The following is a 16,977-nucleotide window of genomic DNA, read 5'->3' on the forward strand; positions in this document are numbered from 1 at the left end:
GCTCTATAGACTATACACTGACATGTAAGTACAATATTTATAATTACAGGGTAACAATGAGAAAGTCAGCAATTTTTCAGTACTAGTGGCTGTGACACTTTTGTATTTTTTTGTCTGATTTTGTAAGCAAGTTGTTTTTAAGTGAGGTGTAATTTGAGGTACACAAGATAAATAAGGAAAGGTTGAGAGCCACTGATTTAACAAAAAGGAGGGCGGGGGGGTTGGTCCTCTATTTTTTTCATTCTGTAGAAAAACCCATTTTTCAATCGTGTTTGGGGGACAAATATTTTTAACCAAATAATGGAAAAAACAGTTTTCTGCAAGAACTGTTAAAACTTTTCACCAAAAAAGTGATTGGGGAGGAGGGGGGAAAGAAGGAAGCCATTGTATGCCAAAGTGTTCATGTGAAAAATACCAACCCAGCTCTGGTGTTAACCCTTTGCTCTTCATGTCCCTTCCATGATGACCAAACTTGTCTCTTTGCTCAGCTACCCCAGCTCTCTCCCCAGGGCAGTCCTCGATGCACGAAAGTGCTTAAACATTTGCTCTCGTCCTGACAGCAATGAGATTGAAGCATGTGGTTATCTTACATTTTGCTCAAATACTTTCCTGAACCAGCCCTTCTATCAGAGAGGAAGTCAATACCCATTGTCCCAGACGCAGGGCTAGCTCCCTCTCTGACCCTCCTCTGCCTCCCTGAGGGCACTCCCACAGGTGTTGGGCCTCATGCCTTTACCTCCCTGGAATGGAATCCTCATGCTTCAGGGTTTCACCTGGCAGCGGCCAGGAAGGGATTTCTCTTCTGCCCCCTCCCCAATGTCTTCTGGGAGGGCTTTTCAAATCTCTTTCCTCTGAAGCAGCAGGGGTGACCACGGCTGGAGATGGGACAATTAGAGGGAAGTGGATGGGCCAGGGCGCTGAGATGACACCAGGCATTCTTGCTGTCTCAGGTGCTTGGCTGGCTGGTTCTTGCGCACATGCCCAGGGTCTCACTGACTGCCACATGTGGGGCGAGGAAGGAATTTGCCCCCCAGGGCAGCTTAGCAGTGATCTTGGGGAGGTTTTTCACTTTCCTGTGCAGCAGGTGGGTGTGGGTGGCTTGCCAGAATTATCTGAGTATATCTCGCTTAATCACTTCCCTGCCATTGTGGGGGTCCATGGGCACAGATGCACCTTGGTCCCTCCTGGTCCCTGCCTCTGGCACGTAACAGTCTAGTCTCCTGCAGGCTGTAATACTGTGGTCTCGTTCCAGGTGTCAGGTTGAGCAGGCTGGTGGCGGTAGTCTGTGATCCAGGGTCAGCCCGCATGATCGGGTGGCACCTTCTGCCCTTAAACTTTATTTCTGCCACTCCTAGCCTGGGTCCCTGGGCTACAGCACCCTGCACGCCAGCTGTGCTTCCCGTTTGGGCGTTCTGACCCATAGTAAGTGCCGTGACGAACGTAGGGTTTGGTTCCCCCAGCTGGAACAGCACAGAGCATAAGAGGAAAAAATCCAGGCTTTTAAAACCCACCTGTGGCTATGTTACCGAGACACTTGCCAGCCCTTGGCAGAGCTGCTAGGCAGGACCCTGTTCACTCCAGCTGTCTGGGATCTGTGTCTGGGAGAGGGAGACCTGCTGCTCAGTAGCAGCACCCACCAGCCCCCTCATTTCTCAAGAGTGCCTCTTTTCATCCCTCCAAGGGCCTTTGGCTCACGTTTCCGGGCTTCTGATTCTCCTGCGGATACAAACTGGTCCCAAGCACTCGGAAGGGGGGGCATCAAGGTGAATGGTTCTAGCATTATCCCACAACAACCCCTCCATGCAGCAATCAGACCTTACAATGATTCGTGCTGGGAACAGAGAGGCCGCTAAAAGCAATGCCCTACGCAGTCTAATGCTGATACACGTTTGCCAGGTCTGAGGGGCTGATCTGGACTCTGGGCCGTGCCCATTTTTTTTCAGCAGCGAGGTTGCAAGTGAAAGTCAGCCCCAGCCCCAGCAGCTGTGTTTGCTGCCCTTTCCTCTCCCTTTGCGTGTGGCTGTCTTGTTTTGTCTCCTTTGGAAACAGGATTGGACATTTGACCACAACAGCTCCACCCCATCTCCCCTAACTTCTCTTGTTCCGTTATGACCATATTTGATACCATCTAACGGCTTGGCTACACTTGCAAGTTCGAGCGCATTAAAGCAGCCCCGGGTGCCCTAACTCCTGAGGTGTCCACACTGGCAAGGCACGTAGAGCGCCTGGACTCTGCAGCTGGAGCGCTCCTGGTAATCCACCTCCACGAGAAGCATAAAGCTTGCTGCGCCCCGGCTGAAATGCCCGGGCATCAGTGTGAATGAGGCGTTGCATTACTGTGCTGTGATTGGCCTCCGGAAACATCCCATAATCCCCAGAAATCAAGTGGCCACTCTTGTCATTGTTTTGGAATCGGCTGCAGGCATGTGCATATCCCCTTTCAAAGCTCCGTTTCTGACAGCCAGCATGCTTATCTGCTCCGGGACAAAGCAACCATTACTGTGGAATGCTGCTGTTGTGAGGGGGGTGGGGGAGGGGGTTTGCTGCTGTCTGAATTTACAAGACAGCATTCTGACCCCCCATTTAAAAAGCACGTTGCAGCCACTTGCACACTGGGATAGCTACCACAATGCACTGCTCTTTGTGGCATTGCAAAGGCTGCTGTGGCCACACCAGTGCGCTTGCAGCTGACAGCGTAAACCCACAGCAGCGTTTTCCCTGCTGCAGTCGCCGAAGGCCGCTTTAACTCCCAGCGCTCTACATCTGCAAGTGTAGCCATGCCCTAAGAAGCTGTCAGACAAGGGAGTGGTTAAAATGAAAACCTTGTTCAATATTTTACCTTTCAGCTGGTTTTCCTTCATTTTCTGTCACTTTAATAAAAGGTTAAAAGGAATTGTAATGGTGTATCTGACAGGGTGGTCTCTGCATACCACAGCCCAGACCTTCTTTAACTATTTCATGGTTGCAGTGTTGTTACAGCCAAACTGGTCTCAGGGATTACAAAGTGGGTGAGGTGATATCTTGTATTGGATCACCTTTGGCAGGTGACAGAGACATGCTTTCAAGTTTACACTGAGCTATTCTTCAGGTCTGGTAAAGGTACTCCCTTTTCCAGACCTGAATACAAAGTGGAATAGATTGTTAGCATAAGTAGTTAACACACATTCTAAAGCACCATTCAAGGTGAAATGGCCCATTAACACCCCTCCAGTCATAGGACACAAAGGGAATTAATGACAGGTTTCAGAGTAGCAGCCCTGTTAGTCTGTATCCGCAAAAAGAACAGGAGTATTTGTGGCACCTTAGAGACTAACTAATCCGAAGAAGTGGGCTGTAGCCCACGAAAGCTTATGCTCTAATAAATTTGTTAGTCTCAAAGGGAATTAATGGATTACAGATTGCTGTAATAGTTTTCAGTGGTCGCCCTGTTAGTCTGTATCAGAAAAAAACAAAACAAAAAACAGGAGTTCTTGTAGCACCTTAGAGACTAACAAATTTATTTGGGCATAAGCTTTCGTGGGCTAGAACCCACTTCATCAGATATATGAAGTAAAAGATACAGAAGCAGGTATAAATACATGAAAGGATGGGGGATTGCTTTACCAAGTGTTAAATCAGTCTAACAAGATAAATCAAACAACAGCAGGATACCAAGGGAGGAAAAATAACTTTTGAAGTGGTAATGAGAGTGACCCATTACAGACAGTTGACAAGAAGGTGTGAGTAACAGTAGGGAGAAATTAGTATTGGGGAAATTAAGTTTAGGTTTTGTAATGACCCAATCACTTCCAGTCTTTATTCAGGCCTAATCTGATGGTATCTAGTTTGCAAATTAATTCCAGTTCTGCAGCTTCACGTTGGAGTCTGTTTTTGAAGTTTTTTTGTTGAAGAACTGCCATTTTGAGGTCTGTAATTGAGTGACCAGGATTGAAGTCCACCTCCCTCCACGCGAAAGCAGCGGGATTCCAACACTTGAAAATCCCACCAGATGGAGGGTTCCCAGGTTTGGTTGGACAGATTTCTGGAGATTTCATCACAGGACAGAAACTTTCATTAAAACATAAGAACGGCCAGACTGGGTCAGACCAATGGTCCATCCAAGCCAGGTGCCCCAAAAGGAATGAACAGAACAGGTAATGATCAAGTGATCCATTTCCTGTTGCCCATTCCCAGCTTCTGGGAATTAAAGATTCATCTTTAATTTCTGGAGACCCCAGGTCCGCCTCTTCCTGCTGAGGCCACGCCCAGCTCGCTGCTCTCAGACTCCTCCCTCCCATGGCCCAGCCAGGGTGGGGACCTGAGAGTTCAGTTGGGGTGGGGGGACCTGAGAGCTCAGAGGCCCTCCTCTGGTCCACCTCTTCCCCACAAAGCACGACCCCCTGCCCCTTGCAGCCCTGAGACTGGAAAAGCTGTGCTCTTCCAGCCCTGGGACTGTGACAGGGGAGATTTTTCTCAAGAGCCCCCCAATCCATCACTGCCCTCACCCCTCCGGTGGCACGAGGTTTGGGGAGAGTTAGCCTCCCCCAGCGTCCATTAGCACTGCCCATGCCAGGTGTCTAGCTGCAATTTTAGATGCCGGAAAACCCTCTACCCTTCGGCTTCACAATACTGAGTGCAACGCAGGCTAAATACCTTTACACATCCAGGCCTACGGGACTTGCTCAAGATCTCTGGCAGAGCAAGGACTGGACCCCAGGGACCTGAACACGGGGCTAGGTCCATAGGCACTGGGCCATGCTTCCTCAGAAGTTCCAGCTCTCGCAGACAGGCCCCGGATGGCAAAGATGACACCCAAACAATCCCCAACCTCTAAAATGTACTTTTTATTGATTTATTTTTTTTACACAAAGGCAGACTGCGTCCTGTGGGCGGGCTCTCATCTGGTCCCGATGGTGACCTGCCAGACGCGGACCAGGTTATCTGTGTACCCAGCAAACAGGGTCTGGAGAGGAGAGAAAAGATGTGTCAGTAACGGGGTAGCTACAGCAGGCCTGGAGACAGATCAGCCCCCAGGAGAACAGTCAGGCTGAGGGCCTGCGTCTAGGAGGGGCTCAAGCTCCCTCACCTGATGCCAGTGCCCAGCTGAGAAAGTGGTGACGGGGTATGTTAGGGGGCAGGGAGAAAGGGCTGGGCATCAGCAGATCAGCGACATGGGGGGATGGGGCTCTGGGGAGAGCCAGGATGCTGGCGGGTATGGAGGCTGGGAGGGGTTGAATCTTGGTGGGAAGGGGGCTGAAGGCAAGGGGTCAGGTCTCTTGCGGGGGGGAGGAGTAGCAGTGCTGGAGGGTAGGGAGGTGGGTGGAGACAAGAAAGGGGTGATGTTGGAGGGGCTGAATCTCTTGCTAGGAGAGGGCTGGAGGCTGGGAGGGGCTGGGCTCCATGCTGGACAGCGGGCTGGAGGGGATGGACCATTGGAAGGATCAGGATGGTGGCAGGGACAGAGGCAGAGAGGGCTCATGTCTCCTGGCAGTGTGGAGGACGAAGGCCAGGCCCTGGGAAGTATCAGGGCTGTTGTCAGTGCAAGGAGGGGCTCGGGTGCTCATGGGCACATCTGCCCTCCCATGGGGTGTGAGAAGGGGAGTGGCTCACAGGACCATCTTCCCACAGGCTGAGCCGAGAGCAGGTCCCTTGGCTGCCTCTGCCCCCTGGGGCCAGTGGTGAGGATGCATAGGGCACCTCCAGCCCCCACTGAAATATTGGCCCCAGCCCTTTAAGATTCTGCCCTGGCGCTGAGTTCCAGACACGACCCTCCCCCCCCGGTGAGGGAGGCGGGATGTTAAAGGGCTCATTTCTCAGTTACCTGTCCGTCCGCAGACCAGGCCAGTGAGGTGCACTGGGGCGGCTCGGCTTTGCTGCTGGTGCTGATCACCTCCTGCTTCAGCTCGTCCACGATGATCTTCCCCTCCAGGTCCTGCGGGGGAGAGGGGAAAAGGTCAGAGAAAGGACCCCCACCCCCTGGGAGGGCCATGGACCCCCTTCCCAGCTGTGCCCACACCAGGGCAGGTGCTGGGAGCTGGCTCAGAAACAGCCTCTGGGTTTCAGCACGGAGATGCAGTCAGATGGCATGATGTTTCATCACAGCCCCTGGGGGGCTCCAGACCCACAGCATGGCCTCACCCTACATTCCCCGGGGGCTCCACACCCAGATACCAGAGCACAGCCCCATCCCATATCCCACTCCCCATGGGGGACTGCAGATCTGACAGGGCCCAGAGATCACTATGGTGGAGGCGTCTACCCTACGGGAAAACACAAGACCTATTTCCTGGGACAGAAGTGACCCCCAAGGGTGTCCTCCACATGGAAACCCCAGGCCAGGTCCCCTACAGAAACCGGCAAGGAAGGCAACTCTCTGGGTATTCCCTATAGAAAAGCATAAGCTCTGTTCCCTATATAAAGGAAGCACAGCAGACACGCCTCCCAGAGGTGTGTCTTCTACACCCCCCCCGGTCCCTAGTCCCTATAGAAAGGAGACAGAGAAGGAATCCCTGTGCCCTACGGAAAGGAGACACGGAGATAGGGAATTCCAGGGGAGTGGCCCCTAGAAACCCCAGGCTATGCACTCTGTATAAAAAGGAGCACAGAGGGGGGTGAAGTCCCCTGAAAGGCCCACCCCCACCAGCAGAGGGCGCCCGCTCACCCAGATCTTGATGCTGGGCCCGGTGGCAGCGCAGAGCCAGTAGCGGTTGGGGCTGAAGCACAGGGCGTTGATGATGTCACCGCCGTCCAGCGTGTACAGGTGCTTGCCCTCGTTCAGGTCCCACAGCATGGCCTGGCCGTCCTGGGGGAAAGAGAGCGCGTCAGACGGAGAAAGAGTCCCTCACCCACACCCACCCCATAACCAACCAGCCAGCAGCCTGCAACATGTACCAAGGAAATGACGCACCTTGGGAGTCAGGCAGCAAACCTTTAACCTGTGGCACTCCCTGCTGCAGGATAGCACTGAGAGAAAGGGTAACTAATATTTATTACTGCCTGCTATGTACTTCCTTGATGCCCAAGGACAGGTCCTGCACTGAGAGACTCAGATGAGGAGAAGGGGAGTAACAAACTGCTCAGATTCAAAACCAACAAGGTTCCCCTTAGGCAGAGGCGGGGCCATGTGGACTGGGGCAGGGGCTCAGAGTGGCTGTCCGGTGGCTTTGTGAGACTCTGACAGGGTAGAATGAGATTGGAAGCAGTGGTGAAGGGGAACAGGCAGGATCAGGGTGGTTGATCACACAGAGCTTTGAAGATGGTTGCAAGAAACTGGAGTTGGAGCCAACATTGGTCGGGGAGTCAAGGGAGGGGTCCAGAATATGGATCAGACCAAAGGGCGAGGAAAGGGGAGTTTCGTAGCAGCATGGTGAAGGGATCACTAGTGTGTCTGTCTGTGTGGGCACAGAGGATGCTGCTGTGAATGACAAGGGAGCCCTCTGCCCCCCAAAAGCTCATAACGTCAGCAGAAGGCACGAGATGACAGGCGGATACAGACAGAGGAGCACAAGGAAGCAGCGATCTAAGCACAGCAGCTGCCTCACCACTAGTATCCAGCTGAGCTGGGGTGAATCCCAGTCAGCCCAGGGAGAGCTGGGCAGGGGCAGCTCAGAAACAGCCTCTGGGTTTCCGCACGCAGATGCAATCAGAAACTCAGTGGGTTTCATCACGGCTCAGCCCCGCTCCGACAGGCTGAGAGAGAGAGACAGACAGAGACAGAGAATGTCCCCCAGACTCCCGGTGCGGGTAGCTCAGCCGAGATCTGCGACCCCTCAGGGCCGACAGAACCCAGAGAGGAAAGTGACCTCGATCCAGTCCTGCTGTCCATCCCCTCCGGGCTTCCCAGTCCCGATCCCCACTGGAACCGGGCTGGGAACGGACCTTGCCACCAGAAGCGCAGAGGGAGCCGTCAGGGGAGACCGTCACGGTGTTCAGGTAGCCGGTGTGCCCGATGTGGTTGGTCTTCAGCTTACAGTTGGCCAAGTTCCACACCTGGGGGCAGGAGAAGAATGTCACGTGATCAGCAGAGCGCGTTCCAGGCCAAGAAGGAACCCACGGATCATCCAGTCGGAGCTCCAGCATCTCCCAGGCAGGCAACCAATCGAACCCCCGAAGCATGGAACTTTAGGAACCTCCCCACCCATCCAAGTTTTTACGGCACTCAGCAGCCCAGCAATGGAGTGCCTGCTTCTTCGGAGACCAACTCACCCAGAAGGCAGGACGCCAGCGCCTCAAGGACAGGACAACAAGCTGCGGAGATGAGACACGAGTCCCCAGCGCTGAAATGCCCCCTTCACCACCCAGAGGCAACCAAGAGCTCATCCACCCCCAGCTTATCCCCTGGCCCTAGGGCAACCTAGGAATTGTGGGACAATGCAAATTCCCGGGTGTCTGTGCGCCGATGTTCCCTGTCCCAGACCCAGCAGCACTGGGAGCAGGAAGAGAAATGATCAACAGCCCAGGCCGAGACCCCAACAATGGTCTGTGGCCTTCCCCGCTCCAAGCAGCCCCAGGTCAGCAGAGGGACCCGACCCCCTGCAGTGCACCGCGGCCTCAAACCCACCTTCACCAGCTTGTCCCAGCCGCAGGAGACGATGATGGGGTTGCTGCTGTTGGGGGAGAAGCGGACGCAGGACACCCACTCCGAGTGGCTCTCGTCCTGGGGAGAGGAGGGGGAGGAGTTAGAGGAGAGAGATCAGAGACCAGGGATCTCTCACTCAACCTAGAGCTCTGCTCTCAACCCTCCACTCATCTCCTCACACCTTAGGGGCTCCACCCCACCAGCCCTAGGTTCACACCCCACCAGCCCTAGGTTCACAGCCCCCCACCACCAAGGGCTCTACTGACCTCCCCCCTCCCCCCCCCCATGTGAGCTGCTGCTCGAACTCCCGGCTCAGGGCTCTGCCGGCCCTCCCTGCGTCCCATCATAATTGCAGGACATGTCGTCAGGCCCCAGGGGGGTCGGCAGACGTGTCAGATCTAATCATCGGGACTGGGGGGGCAAGACAGAGCCCTGGATCCTCTGCCAGCTGGGAGCAGGGCAAGTTCCCAGCAGGGGACACACATGGGGCAATTGCAGAGATGCTTCTAAATTAATGCATGGGAGCCCAGGGACTGTTGCTCCAGCTTAACTCAGAGGGGTTTCCCCAAAGACCCAGCGAGCGTCTCTTCCACGAAGGCCCCTTCTGCAGAAAGGAAAGGCCCCAGATCCCATCCCCCAGCTCTTCTGAGCCAACTGTTTGCCAACCACCCCCTTCTCTGCGAGGCTTCGGAGGCCCTTCTCCCCCCCCCCCTCCCCCCATGACCAGAGCGGCGGGTTTGCATTCAAAATGTAAGTGGGTTTTTACCACCACCAAACCCAAAGAGAAACAGTCAGGAGCATAGGACAGGAAATCAGGATGCCTGGGTTCAATCCCTGACTCTGGGAGGAGAGGGAGACCTAGTGGGTTAGAGAAGAGTGGGGCTAGGCATCTGGACTCTTGGGTTCTATCCCCGGCTCTGGTAGGGAAGCAGGATCTAGTGGGTTAGAGCAGGGGCCTGGGAATCAGGACTCCTGGGTTCTCTGTCCCTGACTCAGGGAGGTGATCGGGGTCTAGGGCAGACGCCTGACCCACCCCACAGCTCAGCAGCCCCATCCTATGTCTCACCTGCACTGTGTACTTGCAGACGCCCAGGGTATTCCAGAGCTTGATGGTTTTGTCCCGGGAGCCTGAGACGATCTGGCGATTGTCGGACGAGAAGGCCACGCTCAGCACGTCCTTGGTGTGGCCCACGAAGCGGCGGGTCGTGGTACCTCTGCAAGGGAATAGACTCTCCTAAGTCACTCCCAGGCCAGCTACGGGAACCTCTCCTCACATCCCAGCTACGCCGGCCTCCCTCCTGCTAGGAGCAGGTCCTGTTCCCAAGCCACCCAGAGAAAAATCCTCTTTAACCTCCACAGAGAGGAGCACAAAGGGTGGCGGCGAAGTGACAGGGGATTCCACTGAGACAGAAGCACATGCCAGGAACTAGCCAGGACATTAAACACGAAGGGGAACCCAAGATCCAGCAGCGGAGGGAGCTCAGCCAGATAAAGAAGGGGTTGATCCGAGGAAGAATGAGACAGGGTATTAAGACAAAGGAACAAAGGATTGTGATGTCATGGGGAATAAAAGCCAAGAGACAGCGCAACACTTCACTGTCTCTCCCGTTGTCCCATCATAATTGCAGGACATGTCATCACGCCCCTGAGGGGTCAGCAGACATGTGTCAGATCTAATCATTGGGACTGGGAGGAAAGGAAGGGGTGCCTCAAAAAATCCAGATGCCCCAATGGTTGGAATCAGGGATGATTGGCCACTGGGTACATCCAATCCTGGGCCCAGCAAGAAACTACCCCACACATTTGTGGTCTGGTTCTGGCCATTTCCCTGCAGCAGCGTCTCAACCTTTTCAGGTGTAAGACCCCTGATCTGATGTCAAAAACGTTCGCAGCCCCCCTGACGTTGACTATGAATGAATAAATAAAGGGTCGGTGATGACACGGCTAAACCTGTATAAATGACTGAGAACAGAGAACACTTGACTTGAAAGGGGAAGGGTGTGAGGGGGGAGCGAACTTTTGTTTTGCTTTAGGTTATAAGTGTCAATGCCTCATGACACTCCCCGACTGCCTTCGATGACCCCCATCAGGGGTCGTGATCACCCATTTCTGAAACACTGCCCTAGGGCACCATTAAGGGGTGCCACAACAAGCCAAGGGGCTCTAGGATAGGCATCCAGTCCCCCTTCCTGGCACGCCAACCCCTCCCCACTAAGGGGAGCTGCGATGGGCAGGACAAACAGGTCATGGGGCTGAGAGGAACCCGTCTGACTCTGTCATCCATAGGAACCCTGTCCCCTCCCACCATCCTTCGTACAGGCTCTCGCTCTGCCAAGGAAGCCCATCTGATGTCTGTGGTGCCCCCCCGCGCCCCAATCCATCACTCACGTGGTGAGGTCCCAGAGCCGCAGGGTGCCGTCCCAGGAGCCGGAGAGGGCGAACTGCCCGTCGGAGGAGATGACCACATCACTGACAAAGTGCGAGTGGCCGCGCAGGGCGCGCTGCGGGATCCCGTAGTTGGTCTCATCCCGTGTCAGCTTCCACATGATGATGGTCTTGTCTGCGTGGAGGGAGCAGGGAGAGTCTAAGTCGGCTAGTCGCCTCTCTAACGGGCATTTCCTCTCAGGGAGTGACCTGACAGCCCTGGGAAGGGGAACCTGCCGTTCCCACGCAGGCCTGGCATGACCCTATGACCATCCCCCCTCCATGCTATCCTGAGCCCCAACCTAGGGGCTGTCGCACAGGAGACTGGCCTCCGTGGCCAGTGCCAAGAGCTAAATACACCACAGCCTGTTCCCCACCATGCCCCTCAGCCGGCCAGCCAGTCCCACCAGCCTGGGGCTAGAGCCAAACCAGTGCTGCTTAGAGGAGAAAGGCCTCGTATCCCACTTCATCCCCCACACAGCGTGTCACCCCATGACCTGGCCCGACTGGCGCCAGCCAGTCCTGTATCCCATTCCTTGGCCCCCTCCCCCTTTATGACCAGATCAGTGTCAACTACAGGAGAAAGACCCCACATCCCAGCCCCCACCCTGAACCAGCCAATGCCCTGTTCTCATTTTTATATTCACGGGTCCAGCCCTGCCTCCCACTGCCCAGGCCTCTGCTAACACTCCTTCCAGGCATCCCCTCATCATTGCAGGACATGTCATCAGAACCCGGGAGGGTTAGTGGATGAGCCAAGTCTAATCATCAGGGCTGGGGAGAGGAGGCGTGGAGCAGCTCAATGGCGGTACCAGAGATGGATGTTGATGCTCTGACAGGGATGCCCACAGGGACCCACACGCGGGTGTGTGTGTGTGTGTGTAAATGTGCCTGAGGTGAGCTGCCAACAAACTGGGTCCTTACTGTCTGTGATGATTCAAGGCAGAGGGGGGCCGGGCTTGGAAAACCCCAACGTTGCCCCTGTGGCCTTGTCACAGGCATGTCCATCCCCCTCTTCTATTGAGTTACTCCTCCCCCATAGTATTTAGGCCTGAGACCCCTTCCCGGCTCCCTGCAGCTGGTCCCTTATAAGGCAACCTTATATGCCAGGTATCCAAGCGCCTCTCACTGGGTTCCACCCTCCCAGTCACCCCCGCGAGACAGGGTAAGTGCCCCCGTCACTGACAGGGAAACTGAGGCCTGGGGGGGCGGCCCTGATTTTCTGACATGCCCCCAAGATGGAGAGATAATTGGAGAGCCCCGGATGGGAAGTGCCCCGATAGGAGTCAGGGAATTACCCCTCCCCCCTACTGCATGTTATTCACCCCTAACCCCCCCCATATCGCCCCTCCCAACACTCCTCCAACCTCCCCTCCCCCTAGGAGCTCCTCCCCCCAGTCACATAGTGCAGCCCTGCCCCCTCTCCAGGGATGACACTGGCTCTCCCCCCACCCCCGGGAATGGATTCGCCCCCCCCTTCCATGGCTGAAATGGTCCCTCCCTTGCCTGCCCCCACGTATGAGAATTGGTCTCTTCCCCTCCCCCTAGCCAGATGGGATCTTCTTCCTACCTCCGGGTGACTACGAGACAGTCTCTCCCCCCCGCGCCCCTTGGAACCTGCCAGCGCGCTCCCATCGTCGGTGACTAGGTTCTATTCTCCCCCGCACCGTGAGCGCAGCCTGACAATGTTCCCCTTCCCCCAGCACCCGCTACGAGATGGTTTCTCCCACTCCCCCCCACCCGCGGCCGGGCGGTTGGTCTGGCCCGCGGCGCTCACCGCGCGAGGCGGACAGGATCATGTCCGGGAACTGCGGGGTGGTGGCGATCTGGGTCACCCAGCCGTTGTGGCCCTTAAGGGTGCCGCGCAGGGTCATCTGCTCCGTCATGGCGGCGGCGGCGCGGGGGGCTCAGCTCGAGCGGGGAAGGAGGATGGAGGCGGATTCGGCAGCAGCCCCGACCCAGCCCGTCCTCTCGCTGAGCTAGCGGCCGGAGAGAAAGGAAGCCCCGACGTCACCCGGAAGCGGAAATAGCCTTCCCTCAGCGCGGCCGTACGGCAAGATGGCAGCCGGCAGGAGACGAGGCAGGTCGCAAGATGGCCGCGGCCTTGTAGGCATTCAACTCAGGGAATCCCAGCGGATCCAGTAGTGGGCCGTCCGTACTGCTCGTCCTATCGGAAGAACTGTTCCCTCCTTGCCCCGCCTCCTGCCGTGACGCTCCCCCTTAGGTGACTTTGCCGCATGCGCAATGCTGCCAGGCGGGCGGCTGAAGTGGTGCTAGACCGGAGCGGGTGAAAGCCGGCCACGTGGGGCTGCTGGGGCGACATGGCGAGACGGGAGCGGGGCTCCGAGCGGGGCCCCAGACCAAGGCTCTGCGGCGAAGTATGTTCCAGCCCGGCCCCGGCCGCTGGTGCGGTAGAAAAGCTCCAGAGTGCAGCCAAGTGTCCCGTCTGCCGCGATTATTTCCGAGCCCCGGTGTCCATCCACTGCGGGCACAGCTTCTGCCGGGCCTGCGTCAGCCAGTGCTGGGGGGAGTCGGAGACCAACTTCGCCTGCCCCCTGTGCCGGGGGACCGCCCCGCACAGAAGCCAGCGGCCCAACTGGCAGCTGGGGGACCTGGTGGAGGGGGTGAAACCCTTGCAGGAGCCCGAGGGGGATCGAGTGCTAAAAAAACACAGGCAACCCCTGAAATGGTTCTGCGAGGAGGATCAAACCCTCGTCTGCGTGCTGTGTAAGAGATCCCGGGCGCACCGCACTCACAGGGTGGTTCCCGTCCAGAAGGCTGCTCAGAAGTACAAGGTAGGAAAACACAAACAACTAGCCGAAAGTTTAGACCTGAGTATACCAGTCCCCCCACCCAGGCCAGGTGGAAAGACCCAGGATCCCCATAGCTCGCTGCCAGCGCGGCTCTCCCCGACCCAGCTCTCTGTAGGAATGCACCGAGCATGTTCACAGGAAGCACGGGCTTCCCAGTGCTGGTGCAGGGGCTTCCCAATGCCTAGGGTTGCCAACCCTCCAGGACTGTCCTGGAGTCTCCAGGAATTAAAGATTCATCTTCAATTAAAGAGTGTTATGTGATGAAATCTCCAGGAATATGCCCAACCAAAATTGGCAGCACCACCTATGCGTAGTCATTGCAGCGACTCTTTGTCTGCTGTAACCTACTGAGGTGCTGCAGGAGCCTTAATTCAGTGAAACAGGGACTTCCCTACACCTCCCCACCCAGTGCTCATCTAGTTACGTGCAGTGTTGCCAGTTTAGTTATTGGTTGGAAATTTGAACTGAAATTGAAACATTAATACACACTTTAAAAGCATATACAGTGCATGATATTCTACTTTTTCAGGGACAAGTATTTTAGGTTTGAAAAGTATGAACAAAGACGAGCTTCCTCTCACAGCTGTTGTTTTTTCTGACGTTGACTTATTAGTTTTTGGCAATGTTGGCCAACCTTATAATTTAAAATTATGACTTGTAAGCAAGGTCCGAATGAGCTCTGAACCAGGGTGGGCAGCAATGGGGAGCCATGTGGGGGCCCGAGCAGACTCCTGCCCAATGTCCCTGCCCCACAGGCTTCCTACGCAGATACAAAATTTGTATCCGCATCCGCACTAGCCGCAAAAATGGTCCATGGATATCCGCAGATATGAAACGGTTACCCACGGATTTGCAGGGCTCTACTCTTCTGTGCTTGAAATACATGGGAAATATTAGTTTTGCCATCTGCTCTGGGGAGCCATATAGATGTGCTAAATGCCTAGTAAGGAATCTATTTGTCAAAAAACATTTCCTGAATCTTTTTGTTTGTCTATATTGTTACTCACATACTTGCTGACAGGCATTTTGAAATAAATTACCAAAATAATTGAAAATGGCATGATTATATTGTGTTGTTTTAACACCTAAAATATGCAGAATTTTAAAATATTGTGCACAGAGTTTTTAATTCTTTGGCACAGAATTCCCTCAGGCCAAAAAATATGTAAGGCCTGGTCTAGATTACGGGTAGGTCAACGTAAGCTGCTTTCCATCGATCTAGCTGTAGAAGTGTTTTCGTTTTAAATTGGCTCCTTCTGACATAAGTGCCTTTCTATGCCAACCTAATAACACCACCTCCCCGAGTGGCGTAGACTCATGGTGGATGTCATTACGTTGAGGCAGTGTCAGTGCAGACACTGTTGCTTGCTGGGACTGTTACTGGCTTTCAGGGACTGTTGCACAATGCCCCCCACTGACTGTACAATCAATACAAGCGCTCATGGTGATGGTGTGCACCGCCGACACAAAGAGCCAAATGTGTGCGCACACAAGCAATTTAAGAACTGTGATGGCTGCCTGCTGACATAAATAGTCAATCCAATTTTGTCACAGAGACCTGTCCTCACATACCATGTTTCTTTGCTCAGAAACCAATCCAGACGCAAGTGCAGACTTGGAAGGAAAAGATAAAAGATCTCAGATTCAGACAGTCCAAGGAGAGGAGAAAACAGAAATGCCTGGTATGTGTTTGTTATTAATCTGTAGGTATGTGTGGGGTGCATAACGGGACTGCTGCTTACTGATTTCCCCCTCTTGACCAGGGGTGTCTCTGAAGGGCCCGCCCCTCCATTTTCCCCTCTCTTCAGGTCTTTTAAGAACTCACAGAGGCTTTCTCTGGTTGCCAGTACACCTTCCAGGGGTTATTTTCATTCAAGAACAGTTTAGAACAACCCAGAGTCTTAAACTGAAGTCCATTCCATCAACACAAAGAAAAGGTCCATACTTAGCTCTAGAGAGAGATGAGATGGGGGAGGTGATATCTTTTATTGGACCAACTTCTGTTGCTGGAATGTACAAGTTTTCCAATGCATGGAACTCTTTGTCAGGACCCAAAGAAGAGCTCGACAGTTTGTATGTTCCACCAACAGAAATTGGTCCAATAAAAAATATTACCTCACGTACCTTCTCTTTCTATCATCCTGAGACCAGCACAGCTACAACACTGCAACCAACTATGGAAGATCCTTAGCTTGCGCACTTTCTCTCGCCCCCCAGGGCCCTTCTTCCATTCTGATCTGATCTCCCAAACATTTCCCCCTCGCTGGGGCCCACTCCCAAACACAGTCACGGTTCCCCCCTACCCCAAGTTTCCATCTTATTAGTCTTTACCCTCCAAGCTTCCTGGTGTCATGTCCTGCCTTCTCCCCCATGCAGTTGCTTTCTCTTCAGGTGGGGCTTGCTCTGTAATCAGGATTGGCCTAGCTGCATACTCTCTAGCTCATGGGACAAGCTGCCCTGTTCCAGAGTGTCTAGCTGTGCAAACCCAGGAGACTCTCTTTTCTTTACATGTATGTTTGCATCCATGTGTGTCTCTTCTTTCATCTCTGTGCGAGCATCGTGATTCTCCTAATTTGTTTGTCTTGATCTATGATGATTTTTTTCACCTTCCTTTGGCGTCTATCACAATAAACTGCTGCAGTTGTCGATCTGAAACCTGCTCTTTGTGTTTGCATTGTTGGCGCCCAAGAGGCAGCACAAGGAAAAATTAGGGCCATCACAGTGTTAATAGACATTATGACCAAAGTGGGAATCTTTGGGGAAAACACCGATATAGTAGCACGGGGAGAGCTTCTGTCAAAAGGCCCTGTTGACATTTCACAAGTGGCAATGAAATTCTCCTGAATGTGCACACATGGCCAAGGGGGTCACTGGAAATATGTGGTGCAATGTATCATATGACAAGTCCCCTGCCTGCCCCTTTCCCTATTTGTGCCCTTCGATTACAGGAGAGCACAGGTGCTGAGAGACAGAAAAATATGCTGGAAATTATGCAACTGCTTCAGTTTATGAAGGAAGACATGGAATTGGTGATCTACGTAGGAGAGAGAAACTTTTTGATGGAAAATGTGGAGAATATGCAAAATGAATATGTCGCCAAACTCTCTGCGGAGATTTCCCGTCTCAGCGAGCTGATCGACGAGATGGAGGGGAAGTGTCGGCAGCCAGCGAGTGAATTCCTGC

At 54.2% G+C, this 16,977-nt stretch overlaps 2 protein-coding genes across 2 annotated transcripts in view; one reads left to right on the forward strand and one right to left on the reverse strand.

Annotated features, from left to right (window-relative positions):
- Nucleotides 1–4,804: 4,804 nt before the first annotated feature.
- Nucleotides 4,805–12,993, reverse strand: RACK1 (receptor for activated C kinase 1). Its single transcript, XM_026658698.2, has 8 exons — nucleotides 12,759–12,993; nucleotides 10,946–11,117; nucleotides 9,624–9,771; nucleotides 8,540–8,635; nucleotides 7,858–7,968; nucleotides 6,641–6,781; nucleotides 5,801–5,911; nucleotides 4,805–4,942 (listed from the first exon to the last, which is right to left on the reverse strand). Exons 1-8 carry the CDS (start codon nucleotides 12,865–12,867, stop codon nucleotides 4,877–4,879), a joined length of 954 nt encoding a protein of 317 aa, XP_026514483.1. The 5' UTR covers nucleotides 12,868–12,993; the 3' UTR covers nucleotides 4,805–4,876.
- A 268-nt stretch (nucleotides 12,994–13,261) lies between these two features.
- Nucleotides 13,262–16,977, forward strand: part of LOC112109929 (zinc finger protein RFP-like) — a 91,886-nt gene continuing 88,170 nt past the window's right edge. Inside the window, exons 1-3 of the mRNA XM_029913172.1 lie at nucleotides 13,262–13,776; nucleotides 15,384–15,476; nucleotides 16,743–16,975. Coding sequence (XP_029769032.1) covers nucleotides 13,303–13,776; nucleotides 15,384–15,476; nucleotides 16,743–16,975 — 800 coding nt within the window. The 5' untranslated portion in view covers nucleotides 13,262–13,302. The remainder of the gene's footprint in view (nucleotides 13,777–15,383; nucleotides 15,477–16,742; nucleotides 16,976–16,977) is intronic.

The sequence above is a fragment of the Terrapene carolina genome, unplaced genomic scaffold (genome assembly GCF_002925995.2).
Source record: "Terrapene carolina triunguis isolate 2854851 unplaced genomic scaffold, T_m_triunguis-2.0 Scaffold502, whole genome shotgun sequence".
NCBI classification, from domain to species: Eukaryota; Metazoa; Chordata; order Testudines; family Emydidae; genus Terrapene; species Terrapene triunguis.